The sequence below is a fragment of the Hemiscyllium ocellatum genome, chromosome 10 (genome assembly GCF_020745735.1).
Source record: "Hemiscyllium ocellatum isolate sHemOce1 chromosome 10, sHemOce1.pat.X.cur, whole genome shotgun sequence".
Lineage (NCBI taxonomy): Eukaryota > Metazoa > Chordata > Chondrichthyes > Orectolobiformes > Hemiscylliidae > Hemiscyllium > Hemiscyllium ocellatum.
This window is the reverse complement of record NC_083410.1, coordinates 65402008-65415105: the sequence shown is the minus strand read 5'-3', so window position 1 is coordinate 65415105 and position 13098 is coordinate 65402008. Positions and strand designations below refer to the sequence as shown.

The 13098-nt window shown below is 37.6% G+C and overlaps 1 protein-coding gene and 1 long non-coding RNA gene across 2 annotated transcripts in view; one reads left to right on the top strand and one right to left on the bottom strand.

Annotated features, from left to right (window-relative positions):
• The window catches only part of LOC132819788 (protein transport protein Sec23B), a 65505-nt gene extending 52407 nt beyond the window's left edge, over positions 1–13098 (top strand). The window contains exons 16-20 of the mRNA XM_060831559.1: positions 4357–4518; positions 6164–6250; positions 9701–9856; positions 10595–10660; positions 12747–13098. Of these exons, the coding sequence (XP_060687542.1) occupies positions 4357–4518; positions 6164–6250; positions 9701–9856; positions 10595–10660; positions 12747–12836 (561 nt within the window). The 3' untranslated portion in view covers positions 12837–13098. The remainder of the gene's footprint in view (positions 1–4356; positions 4519–6163; positions 6251–9700; positions 9857–10594; positions 10661–12746) is intronic.
• On the bottom strand, positions 9708–12094 carry LOC132819789 (uncharacterized). The gene is made up of 4 exons (XR_009645121.1): positions 11942–12094; positions 11607–11692; positions 10721–10877; positions 9708–9900 (listed from the first exon to the last, which is right to left on the bottom strand). It is a non-coding gene; the product is annotated as an uncharacterized LOC132819789 (long non-coding RNA).

Sequence of the window (13098 nt, the reverse complement as noted above, 5' to 3'; positions counted from 1 at the left end):
TCCTAAATAATCTCTCCTCAGAAATAAAAATAATCAAGATCACTCCACAGATTTTAAAATACACATGAAAAAAGAGAGCAGATAATGAAGGGCAAGCACATGGCCTGAAAGTTTCACCAGTTCTGGTCAGTGATGTTACACAACTTACAAATTGCTGACATTTTAAAACTCTCATTTTTATTTAATCCCTTCATGAGCTGGTTTCTCTTTGTATCCCTTATCTCTTCAATCAATAATTCATAAATATTTGGCCATTTCCAGAAAATCTTTGATTTTCATCAGTGTATAATCGCCAACTGTGCCTTCAGCTATCAAAACCCTAAAATTTGATATATCCTTGCCAAACCTCTTCTGCTCTCCACCTTTTTTAAAGCACTCCTTGAAATCTAATTGTTTGATTTGTTTTTTTTGTCAATTGAAATTTTGTTTCTTAACACTCCATGAAATACCTCAGGACATTTAACGACAATAACTGCATTACATAAATGCAAATTAGAACTATAATTTCCTCAAGACAAAGAGAACTTTAATAACAATGTTCTGTTAAACTGTAGAATTTACACAACAACAATAAAGATAGTGCAAGTGTCCTTAGCTATCTGCAAGATGTATGGAGCCGGTATTGGACTGGGGTGGACAAAGTTAAAAATCACATAATACCAGATTATAGTCCAACAGGTTTATTTGTGCTTTCAGATAAACTTGTTGGCCTATAACCTGGGGTTGTGAGATTTTTAATGTTGACTACCTGCAAGGCATTTACTGTGAAGTTGCTTTGATATTTCACCATATGGTAAACAAGTCATCCACTGTAGGAGGGAAAAACACCAACCTGTTTGCACATCTTTAATATTCATACAAGTATCTCTGAACAGTTTCATACTAAACATCATAACAGACTGGAAAGTTCCCTCCACAGAAGTAACTAAACAAAGTCACTCCACATACTTTAAAGCACATGTGAACAAAAAAGTGATAACAGATAATGAAGGGTAAGCACACTGCCTGAAAGTTGCACCAGCTCTGGTCAGTGATGTTACACAGCAACTTCTGAAACAATTTTGAGATTTGTCATGCAGAATCAATCCTCATTTGAGGTCTCTTACCCTGTCTCAGACATCCCTTCTTGTTCTCCACAATCTTTCCATCTCTATACTTTCTCACAACCAATGACTCACAATACAAATTCTCATTCTCTCTCTCCCTCTCTCTCTCTCTCTCTCTCTCTCTCTCTCTCCCTCTCTCTCCCTCTCTGTAGTTTCTGCATTTCTATCAGTTTTAATGGGTTCCTTCACAGCCTTGATTATCTCCAAACTACTTGTCAGCTTATTCATTATTTTTGAAATTCACTTATTTATGGCAGACAATTTTCAGAAAACAAACAGCAGTGAGGTGAATGACTGACTGACTGTTAATCAGTCTTTGTGGGAACAGGAGCATGATGGTATTGTACACTCCTGTTTGCATCACATGTGACCCACCCCCACCCCCTACAGCCACTACAACAAGCAGATATTGGCTAGGTTTATGTTCCATCCAAAAGATAGGAACATAGACAAGTGGTCAGCCTGGAATGAACTGTTCAATTCCCGTAGCTCTCAGTGTGAGCCCAAATGTGTGACATTTGTCTCCATTTTGATGCATATTTTATATTTTTGAAAGAAACAAGTCACTTTTTAATTATAGTATAGAAAATAACTTGCTGCACTGTGGTTGAATAAAGTTGAAGTTCGTACTCCACTATCTACCAGAACACTACAATTCTGAATAGGACTATAGCCAAGTTAACAAAGATAAATTGAGATCCAGAACAAAAGGATGGTGGGTGGTGGTGGAGGCAAGTGGTAATATTAATTCACACACTTGTTGCTTTGACATACATTATAGTTTTCAATCTTCTCAGCCATGCAGTACCAATTTTTTGCCTGGTGCAACTTCAAAAACAAGCTATAAAACTACCATCCATAGTCAACCTATTGCTAGAATCCAACACCATGCTTAAAGCTCTCACTTTCACCTAATTTCATGCACTGAATCAGGAACTCATTCCGCCCATTTGACAATTCAACGAGGGAAAGCATGAAACAACATTGGAATGCTTCCATGATCTTTTAAATGGCTTTAAAAAATGGGTGAACAGGTGGGCAGAAGTGAGAAATAAGCAAAACACAGTTAACCTGCGTGCTCGGTCTATATTTTTCTCTCTACTAAACACAATGAATTTTACTTGCAGGGAATCATCTGACATGTGAACAATTCAAACAACACTCACTGCTTTCATTTCTTCTTGATGAATCATTTAAATGAGACATTTTTGGTGAACTTTTACAAAATGCACGCCCATCCAAAACACTTGCAGTATATTTGGGTGGCACGATGGCTCAGTGATTAGCACTGCTGGCTCACAGCGCCAGGGACCCGGATTCGATTCCACCTTTAGGTGACTGTCTATGTGGAGTTTGCAAATTCTGTGTCTATGTGCATTTCTGCCGGGTGCACCAGTTTCCTCCCACAGTCCAAAGAAGTGCATGTTAGGTGGATTGGCCATGCTGAATTGCCCATAACCTACACATCCCTGAAAACTAAGTGCATGGGAAATGCAGGGCTATTGGAACAGAAAAGGTAAGGAGCTGGGTCTGGATAGGAGGCTCTTTGGAGGGTCGGAGTAGAGTTGTTGGATCAAATGGCCTGTTTCCACACTGTAGGTGTTCTATGGTTCTATTATATTAAATATTTCCTGTCAATAGTTCCCTTTCTAAGCTTAGCAAAATTATGTAATTACTTGATGTGTACTGCTTAAATATTAATTACAGCTAGAGTGTGTAAATGAGACAGAACATTATTTTGCTTGGACAACTATTTATTTTCTGATTGTTTTTCAGTGCTAATCATTCAAGCTCTTTGACTATGGGTTAGCTCATTGATCCCAAGTCAGCAGAGTCACATATACATGGTGAAAGATTATAGGAGAGGAAGAAGTGGTGAAGCAGAGTAAGAGAAAAGAGTAAATGGATAAAATTAAATCAGGTTGGCGAATTCTTAAGACAAAGTAATTTCTTAAAATGTACATTATTTTTCAAAAAATAAAATTTCAAGTTCTATTTTTTATCATAAACTATTTTTTTCCAAAACACACATTCAAGTCACTTTTTTTTTAATTTTAACAATCGGATCAACTTCTGGCATCTATTGGTATTCATTTTCATGGCTGCACTCTAGATATATAAAACACCCAACCCACCCCCATGAAAAATAAACAAAGATGGGCATCTTCTGGAAATTCAATGGAACAAATTCAATTTGTAGGTGCCACTTAATTTCAATTGAAACTAACTGTTTAGAACTTTGAATCCCTACAGTGTGGAAGCAGGTCCATATGGCCCATTGAATCCACACCAACCCCCCTGAAGAGCATCCCACCCAGCGCAACCTCTACCCTATCCCTGTTAAACCCGCATTTCCCATGATTAATCTACCTAGCCCACACAACTCTGAACACCTATGGGCAATTTAGCATGGCCAATATACCTAACCCACACATCTTTTGACTGTGGGAGGAAACAGGAGCATCCAGAGGAAACCCAAGCAGATACAGGGACAATGTGCAAACTCCATACAGACAGTCACCTGAGGGTGCTGTAAGGTAGCAATGCTAACCATTGAGCTATCATTCCACCCTGAGTCCACTATTTTACAAGTAAGAAGGCTACAGTGTAAACTGGAAATATTGGAAAACACTCAACAGGTCAGGCTGCACCTTTTAGAGAGAAAAACATAGCTAACAGCAATGGTCATCTCCAAAACAATAAATAATTCAACCACCTCACGTGATATTCAACAACATTATCATTGAATGTTCCAGCCACCAATAGCCTGGGGCCAATTCTCCCTCTAAGTTTTTTCAGCACATAGACCACTGAGGTGTTTGCAGCATCGACTTCCTAAACCAGATGTGCCAATGTGTCAGTACACCAAGTGGCTACATCACTTAGGACCGTCATATTCTAGAAACCAAACTGGAATACCATTATAAACACTGTGGCTACTTGAACGAGGCTGAGACCAAAGATTCTGTAGCAAGCAGTTCACCTCATTTCTCGCCAATGCCTGATCACTATAAGCACAAATCAGGAGTAATTGAATTCTCTCCACCCTTGAGAAGACTTGTCACAACATGCTCTGACATGCTCACGACCTCCAGCAAATAGCTGCTGGAATTGGTATCTTTCCTTTCTTGGACATTTAGTTCTGTTAATCTGAATGTCAGCCTTTACAGCTTTGAGGGATTTATACAATGATAAATATAATCTGATTTGTCATGTGATGTTTTCAGTAATTATTTTATTGTCTTTTTAGTTTATGTTCCATCTGAGAAGATCGCCTTTCCTTCAGGTTTTCAATAATAGCCCTGATGAATCATCATACTACCGGCATCATTTCACGCGACAAGATCTAACACAGTCTCTAATCATGATTCAACCCATTCTGTATTCTTACTCTTTTTATGGCCCACCCGAGGTGAGATTTAGTATCAATAGTTTCAATAATGCATTGAAAGTTAATTACCAAGTTTACTCCACTGTGTGAAGGTTTTACATAAGAGTTCTGAAATATTTTCAGTGCTCAAAACTTTTATTCTATTTATGTCTTACATGTACAAATTAACATATGACAGTTTTCAAGCAAAGTAAACCTGAAAGGGTAAAAAAAAATTGGTGATACTCAGCAAATCTGAATCTAATCTAAAATCTGCAGTTTGTATGAAGAGAGAAGTAGGGTTAATGTTTCAAATTGATGACATTTTATCAGAGTTAGAGAAATATTTAAGTAATAGATTTTATATGGATCAAAGTAGGAAGGGTAGATAGAGAGCAAAAGGCAAGTCCTTTCAGAAGGATTTGAGATATTGAAATATATTTCAAATTTTCACCATTCGCAGCATTTTGCTATTGTAAGCCTGACCAACCTTTGGTTTGAGAACTAAGTTTCGATTTGAACATGATCTCAACCAGTGTTGTACCATGATATACAATTGGCTCCTGACCCTGGATTATCAAGAGAAAAAAGGTCCAGCTTGGTGATTCTGATTGTTATCAATTGGCTTATGCTAGAACTGCATGTGCAATGGCAATTAATTGCAGCTTAGCTGTTGTGGAATAGCCTGTTGCTGCTCATTGTCGAGGCAATCACCTGACAATGTTCACTTAGCAGATTTCTGTGGGGGACTAAAACCCCTCCAACCATGGTCCTGTTTTTTTAAAAAAAACCTAAGAATGCTTTTGGTATTTCTTGTGAATTGTCATGCATAAAAATGAAAAACAAAAAGTCTTTTTTTTCACAAATACTCAAGTTCTGTAATACCAGAAAACTACTTGAAAGAAAAATTAGGATGCATTCAAGGAGTTAATTATCATATTGTAAAGTGCAAACTGTATTCTAGGGAAATATTCTATCTATAGCTTGTTGATTTTTTTTTTCCCCCTCAGTTTAAGTTTATACATTTTTTTATGATTCCACAGATTTCCGTATTGTAAACACAGTCACCACCTTTTTAGATTATGTAATGTATTAGTATACTCACCAATTTATAACCTGTTATGACAACTTTAAACTAACAACAGTGTATATGAACTAAAAGTAACATACTGTTGATGCTGAAGGGTGGAAGCAAAAAAGGATGGGCAGTTAACATTACACTCAGAAATAAAAGATATTGCTCAAAATAGCATTTAAGAAAACTTAGTCGAGGGACTTCAATACGCATACACAAAGGGGCATGACCTGTAAAGTCTTGTGGTGGAAGCCAGGAAGTGAATATAAGGTAGAAGTGATATACTTAGTGAACAGTAAATACGATTGCCATAAAAATTACATGTAAAATAATTAGGGATGGGTAAGTAGAAAGCAAGGTGAAGATGTTTAAGCAAATTCCAGCAGCCCAGCTGTCTGCTGGAAGAACTAAGTAAACAGACTGACACTACCTTGCAAGCAGTGTGCTGGAGCAAGGAATGGAGGAATCCAACCTAATACTTGTATCCCATCTCACCACTGGAGTATGCTTGAGAGCTTCTGTAATTTAATTTAATATATCAATATTTGTGTAACATTAGTCATGACTGTCTTAAGTAATGAATGGTAATAAGTCTTTCATTCTTGTCTTCAGCCAGTGCTTTTAGACAGTAGCAGTATCTTGCCAAACCGGATACTCCTCATGGACACTTTCTTCCAGATTGTTATCTATCATGGAGAGGTTAGTGTTCAGTAAAATACTTGTAGAAAATGTTACACTCTATTTTGGTTTTTGTTTTTCTGAAAATACAAGTCAATTTCTCTTTTCATTGCATCACGGCAGCTTGATAGACCAAGTGTCACTAATTTTTGATAAAACTCTTCTTGCGTAGCAGTAATCAGTTCAAGAATTTGTTTTACAGATCTGTTGTACGAAAACTCCACTTCTTTATTTTTAAACAGTACTATGAGGCTTTATACATGAATCATAAAAGAATAAAATTGTGTCCATCAGACGAGGCCATTTCAGTCAGTTCAAGGGTAACAAATACTGGCCTTTCCAAAGATACCCAGATCCCATATAACAATCACGATTAGCTGTGCCGCAACTGTACATACACAACAGTGAGTGCTTGTGCCATTTTGTAGGCGAGTCTATCTATATGAATGACAAATCAATAGTTCCAGTGTTTGATATAGGTTTCTTCAGTGGTCAACAGTTCATGCTTGCCTACCTGTGACTAGAATCTATTTATTTGTAATAAATCGTAATCCTTGTTCAGGTCAGAAACCTAAACCACAGTTTCTGTCAACCTGAGTCTGAAAAGCAGATCAGTTGGGCAATTTTGCATACTTGATAAAATCTTTAATTTTCGTGACAACTCTGGGAATAACAGGGCTTGATTTCCAGTGCATTACCCCATTGAGATATAACTTCATTTGGTAAAGGAATTTAATAATGATTAACCAAAGGGCAAAATTAGAATAAAACCTCTCATCGTTTATTGAATTATATTTCAAAGAAAGCCAGTTTGTGCAATTGAAGGTCAATGGTCTTACTGAAATCTGAGATGATGGTCACACTGGAAGACACTTTGCTTTATGATTTAAGCTGAGCTCCTGTTTTTAGGTGTTTTTCATGAAATCCTGTTTTATTTGCTTATAATAAATAATCAATCCAGTAACGCTCCCTCTCAGGAGTTTAATTTTAATTAAGAATATCTTGTTTAGTGACATGATCATGCACCTGGTTTAGGTATTAATAATCTGCTTACGTTTTTGGATTTTTGATGCCCCTTTAGACAAAATAAATTAGCACTTCTGGAAGTTTCCTAGAGGTTAAACTAGAAAGGGGAAGTTAAATTGATAAGACAGCTTTTTGCAATGCAAGCAGCATGGATTCATTTCCTGTATTAAATGAGGTCACCCTCAGTAAGTCGTTCAACAAGGTGCGTCATGGGAGACTGGTTAACAAGGTTAGAGCTCGTGGAATACAAGGAGAACTAGCTATTTGGATACAAAATTGGCTTGAAGGTAGAAGTGGTGGTGGAGGGTTGTTTTCAGACTGGAGGCCTGTGACCAGTGGTGTTCCACAAGGATCGGTGCTGGGTACACTACTTTTTGTTATTTATATAAATAACTTGGATGTGAACATAGGAGGTTTAGTTATTAAGTTTGCAGATGACACCAAAATTGGAGGTGTAGTGAACATAGAAGAAAGTTACCTCAGAGTACAACAGGATCTTGATCAGATGGGCCACTGGGCTGAAGTGGCAGATGGAATTTAATTTGATAAATGTGAGGTGCTGCATTTTGGGAAAGCAAATCTTAGCAGGAATTATACACTTAATGTTGAGGTCCTGGGGAGTTTTGCTGAACAAAGAGACCTTGGAGTGCAGGTTCATTGTTCCTTGAAAGTGCAGTTCCAGGTGGATAGGGTAGTGAAGAAGGCATTTGGCATGCTTTCTTTTATTGGTCAGAGCATTGAGTATAGGAGTTGAGAGGTCACATTGCAGATGTACAGGACATTGGTTAGGCCACTTTTGGAATATTGTGGTCAGTTCTGGTCTCCTTCCTATCGGAAAGATGTTGTGAAATTTGGAAAAGATTTACAAGGATGTTGCCAGGGTTGGAGCATTTGAGCTGAATGGAGAGGGTGAATAGGCTGGGCCTCTTCTCCCTGCAGTGTCAGATGCTGAAGGGTGACCTTTATAGAGGTTTATAAAATCATGAGTGGTATAAATATGATAAATAGACCAGGTCTTTTCCCTGGGGTGGGGGAGTCCAGAACTAGAGAGCATAGGGTTAGGGTGTGAGGGGAAAAGAGGGGCAACATTATTCCAAATGTGGTCTGACTAGTTTTAGCAACACCTGCCTAGTTTTATACTTCGTTCCCTTTTGCCTTCCTTATTACCACCTGATCTTTTGTAATTTTTATAAGAACTTTGATCTTCCTCCATTTAAATAATACAGATTAGATTAGATTCCCTACAGTATGGAAACAGGTCCTTCAGCCCAATAGGTCCACACTGACCCTCTGAAGAGTAACCTATCCACACCCATTACCATCTGACTAATGCACCTAACACTATGGGCACATCTTTGGACTGTAGAAGGAAACGGAACACCAAGAGGAAATCCATGCAGACATGGGGAAAATGTGCAAACTTCACACAGACAGTCACCCGAGGCTGGAATCGAACTCTGGTCTCTGGCACTGTGAGGCATCAGTGCTAACCATTGAGCCACTGTGCTGCCCTAATTCTTGTATTCTTGTTGTCAAGATGCATAATTTCACATTTTCCTACATTACATTCCATCTGCTGAGTTTCTGTTCACTCACTTAACCTGTCCACAACCTTCGGCATCATTAAAAGGGACCTAAGGGGCAACTTTTTCACGCAAAGGATGGTGCATGTAGGGAATGAGCTGCCAGATGAGGTGGTGGAGGCTGGTTGGGTATATGAATAGGAAGGATTTAGAGGGATATGGGCCAAGTGCAGGCAAATGGAACTAGATTAGGTTAGGATAGCGGTTCGGCATGGACAAGTTAGACCAAAGGGTCTGTTTCTTGCTATATATCTCTGACTCTGACTCTGTGACACCTGCCATCTGAACCTTGTCGCTGATGTGAGACACAGTGACCTCAGGATAAGCTGCCAATAGTTGATGCTGTCTTTTGAGAGGGGAACTCTGTTGTCCTCTGGGACTATGGTGAATTTTCACAAGAAAGCTTTCAGTCCTGATTCATATTATTTTCATGCACTTCCAAACTGGCTGATTGAGAGTACTATTATCCATGGTCCAGAAGACAGTAACTCTCTTTAGTGACTAAACTCTATACTGCATAAAAAAAATTTTGAAGTGTGCAAATTAATAAAAATGTATCAAATACAACATTAATTTCATAGTGCCCAAACTGAAGCAAACTGAACATTTGTATAATGTAATGACCTGAAAACCTAATGTTTGTTTTTAAAAAAAGTTAGTGAATCTATTAGTGATATCTCTAATGTATAGTTATTGAACAATGATGAGTAGTTGATTGTACTATTTGTTTTATGTACGTGTGCCATTATTAAATTTTTTTCAATTTTTAAAACCAATTTAAAAATAATTGCCAAGTGTATTTAAAAATGTTTTTATTTAATAAAGGAAATAATAAATTATAATGTTCTTGCTGTTTCTTTAGACTATAGCTCAGTGGCGGAAGGCTGGATATCAAGATATGCAGGAGTATGAGAACTTCAAACAACTTTTGCAAGCTCCCCTAGATGATGCTCAGGAAATCCTTCAGACCCGCTTTCCAATGCCTCGTTATGTTGACACAGAACATGGACAGAGCCAGGTACCTGAGTTATGTTTAACACTTGAAAAATTGCTGAAATAAAACTTTTGGAAAGGACAAACAACTTGATTAATTTTCATTCTCTTTCTGTTGGTAAGAATAACCAGTCATGATTATTTTAAAGGGTCAAATTATCAAGTTGTTTTTAGTATTTTAATAATACTTGTGTTATTAAACTGTTGTTTCCACTGTACAGTCTGTTCTGATATAACACTATAGTTCTGTTCCCGTGCAATCCCACATTATAAGAAAATCATGCAATAGCAGCACCATTTAAACCAATGGGACCGGAATCACATTATTGCCAATACAGGGAAGGAAAGTTTACATTCTACAAATGACAATTAAATTCTTCAGTTGCGTTGAAGAAACATGTGTTATAGCAGAACTGACTGTGTACTAATTTTCTAGCCAATTGAAAGATTCCCCCACAACCCCAATTTAGGCAGTTAAACAATTATCAAATATATCTCACAACTGGTTTACCCATTTAATGAGACCTGGTGCTCAGTGATAACTTGGCTTAGTGAGTTAGAGGACAGATAAGATTGCAAATGCTTTCGCTGACACCATTCATTTCTGTGCTTATAAAAGAAAATCACCTTTGACTGACCGATGGATGTCATGGTCAAAACGTTTGAGACGTTGATGACCCAATTCAAGAATTACAAATGCAGAAAGAAATTGTTGAAAAATGATTTTTAAAATTGACCCACTTGGTTTTTATCTCTCTCTTAGGCTCGATTCCTTCTATCAAAAGTGAACCCATCACAGACTTATAACAACTTGTATGCATGGGGGCAGGTTGGTATCTTCTTTAAAGTTCTTATTTAATATGTTGGGGTTTTAATGCTATATATTTACCAGAGGTTATGGGTTCTAGTGCTACTCTTGGACTGAGCACAAAATCACGGTTGGAGCTCCAATAAAGTGCTGAAGCAATGTTGCTCGTTAGAGATGCAATGCCTTTGATGAAATATGAAAACTGTCTTCTCACGCCAAGATGAAACATTCCAAGATGCTGTTTGAAACAAAAATAGAGGAATTATTCCTAGTGTCCTGCTCAAAGTTTATACTTAATTTGTTTGATAAATGTTTATTTATATGGTCATAAATAACATTGCTTTTCGTAGGATCCTGCTACATACACATTGATTGCCATCTTTCCTGCATTGCACAATAACTGCACTTCCAAAACATTGGCTGTGATGTAAAGTGCTATATACATTCAACTTTCTTTTCAAGCAAGATTTGAAAAGCACCGATAATCAATGAGTCATACCGCATGGAATCAGACCCTTCGATCCAATTCGTCCGTGCCAACTTAGACATCCTAAAATGATCTAGCCCCATTTTCCTGCATTTGGCCCATTGCCCTTGAAACTTTTTCCATTCATGTATCCCAAAGCCTTTTAAATGGTGTAATTGTACCCCCCTCCTACGACCTCCTCTGGCAGCTTCCATACACACAGCACCCTCATTGAAAAAGCTGCTTCTGAGGTCCTTTTTAAATCGTACCCCTTACTTTGGCCCTATATCTCTCTAAGCCTTCAAAATCATATACTCGTCCAAATGTATTTTAAATGTTGTAATTGTACCAGCCTCCACCACCACTTCTGGCAGCTCATTCCATATGTACATCTGCATGAAGAAGTTGTGCCTTAGGCCTTTTTTAAATCTTTCCCCCTTAAATCTATGCCCTCTAGTATTGGATTCCCCCCTACCCTGACAAAGGATCTTGGCTACTCACCTCTCAGCCTTTGATATTCCAGGGAGAAATGCCCCATAGTATTTAGCCTCTCCCTATACTCAAACTGTCCATGCTCTGGCAACATCCTTCATTTTAGAAAAAAAAATTGTAAGAGTGCAAAATAAAAATTGGGACAGACACTTATGAATAAAGTAGAAATGAAAATGTCATGAACAATGTTCATTTATTTTAAATTGATTCATAAATTTCTCCAGAAAATAATTGTCATGCACACTTAACAACAGACCAGAATTATAAAATTGTTTTCAGTACCAGGTTGGTTAGTTAATACTCAGACCGCTATTAAAAAATACACCTCACTGAATAATGCTCACCTTTACTGGGATTTATAAGCATGGAAAAATAGTGGGGAAGTTCTCAGTTGTCCAGTTGATCTCATTGTTAGTTTTGGAAGTAGATCCATGATAGGCTGCATAGTGGTGATTTCAATAATGGAGTCCAACTTCAGGATTTCTGATTAATCTCCATTTGCACTGAATCCTAAAGTTGAGCTCAGGTTTTGAGGTGTAATTGACAGCAAATACTGACAAGTCAACATTAGAAGTGCCATAAACTCTGTGAATGTTATAATTCCTGTCCCCTAATTAATTTAACAAAAATATACTGGAAATTTATAACTCATGAGAAAAGAGAGTTTTACTTTTCTTAACAATTGGTTTATTTTTTTTAAATGATTCAGCAAAATCCACTGTGTAAAAATCAATTTTGCAATATGTTTTTATAGACAAGAATAATTTCTGCCAGAGAACAGATTATTTTAGTTCAAATTAATCCAGGATGGCATGGTGGCTCGGTGGTTAGCACTGCTGCCTCACAGCGCCAGCGACCTGGGTTCAATTCCCACCTCAGGCAACTGTGTGTGTGGAGTTTGCACATTCTCGCTGTGACCTCATGGGTTTCCTCCGGGTGCTCTGGTTTTCTCCAAAGATGTGCCCGTAGGGTTAGGTGGATTAATCAGGAGTAAATATAGGGGGGTGGGTTTCTTTCCGGAGGGTCGGTGTGGACTTGTTGGCCGAAGGGCTTGTTTCCACACTGTAGGTAATCTAATCTAATATATTTTAATAGCCCGTGATTTCATTTTTATTCGGCCCATTTCTAATCTGATTTTTTGTTCCTTAGGAATCTGGAGCGCCTATCTTAACTGACGATGTCAGTCTTCAGGTTTTCATGGATCATCTTAAAAAACTAGCTGTGTCTAGTGCTTCATAAATCCATTTGTTTATGGAAGAGCACAAGGAAAATACTGGGAAATACTGGATGTTACATAGATTGTTTATTCTAGATTATAATGGTTTAGTTGTATTCATGTTTCATCTTTCTTATTTGTTTTGCATGGTATTCGATTATTATATCATTTCTCCGCTCTCATTCTCAAAATCACTGGATTCTTATGAGCAATACTTTATTATTTTCTGGTAATATTATGTCGTCTACTAATATCATTCCATCTATCTTTTATATAAATGCAAGA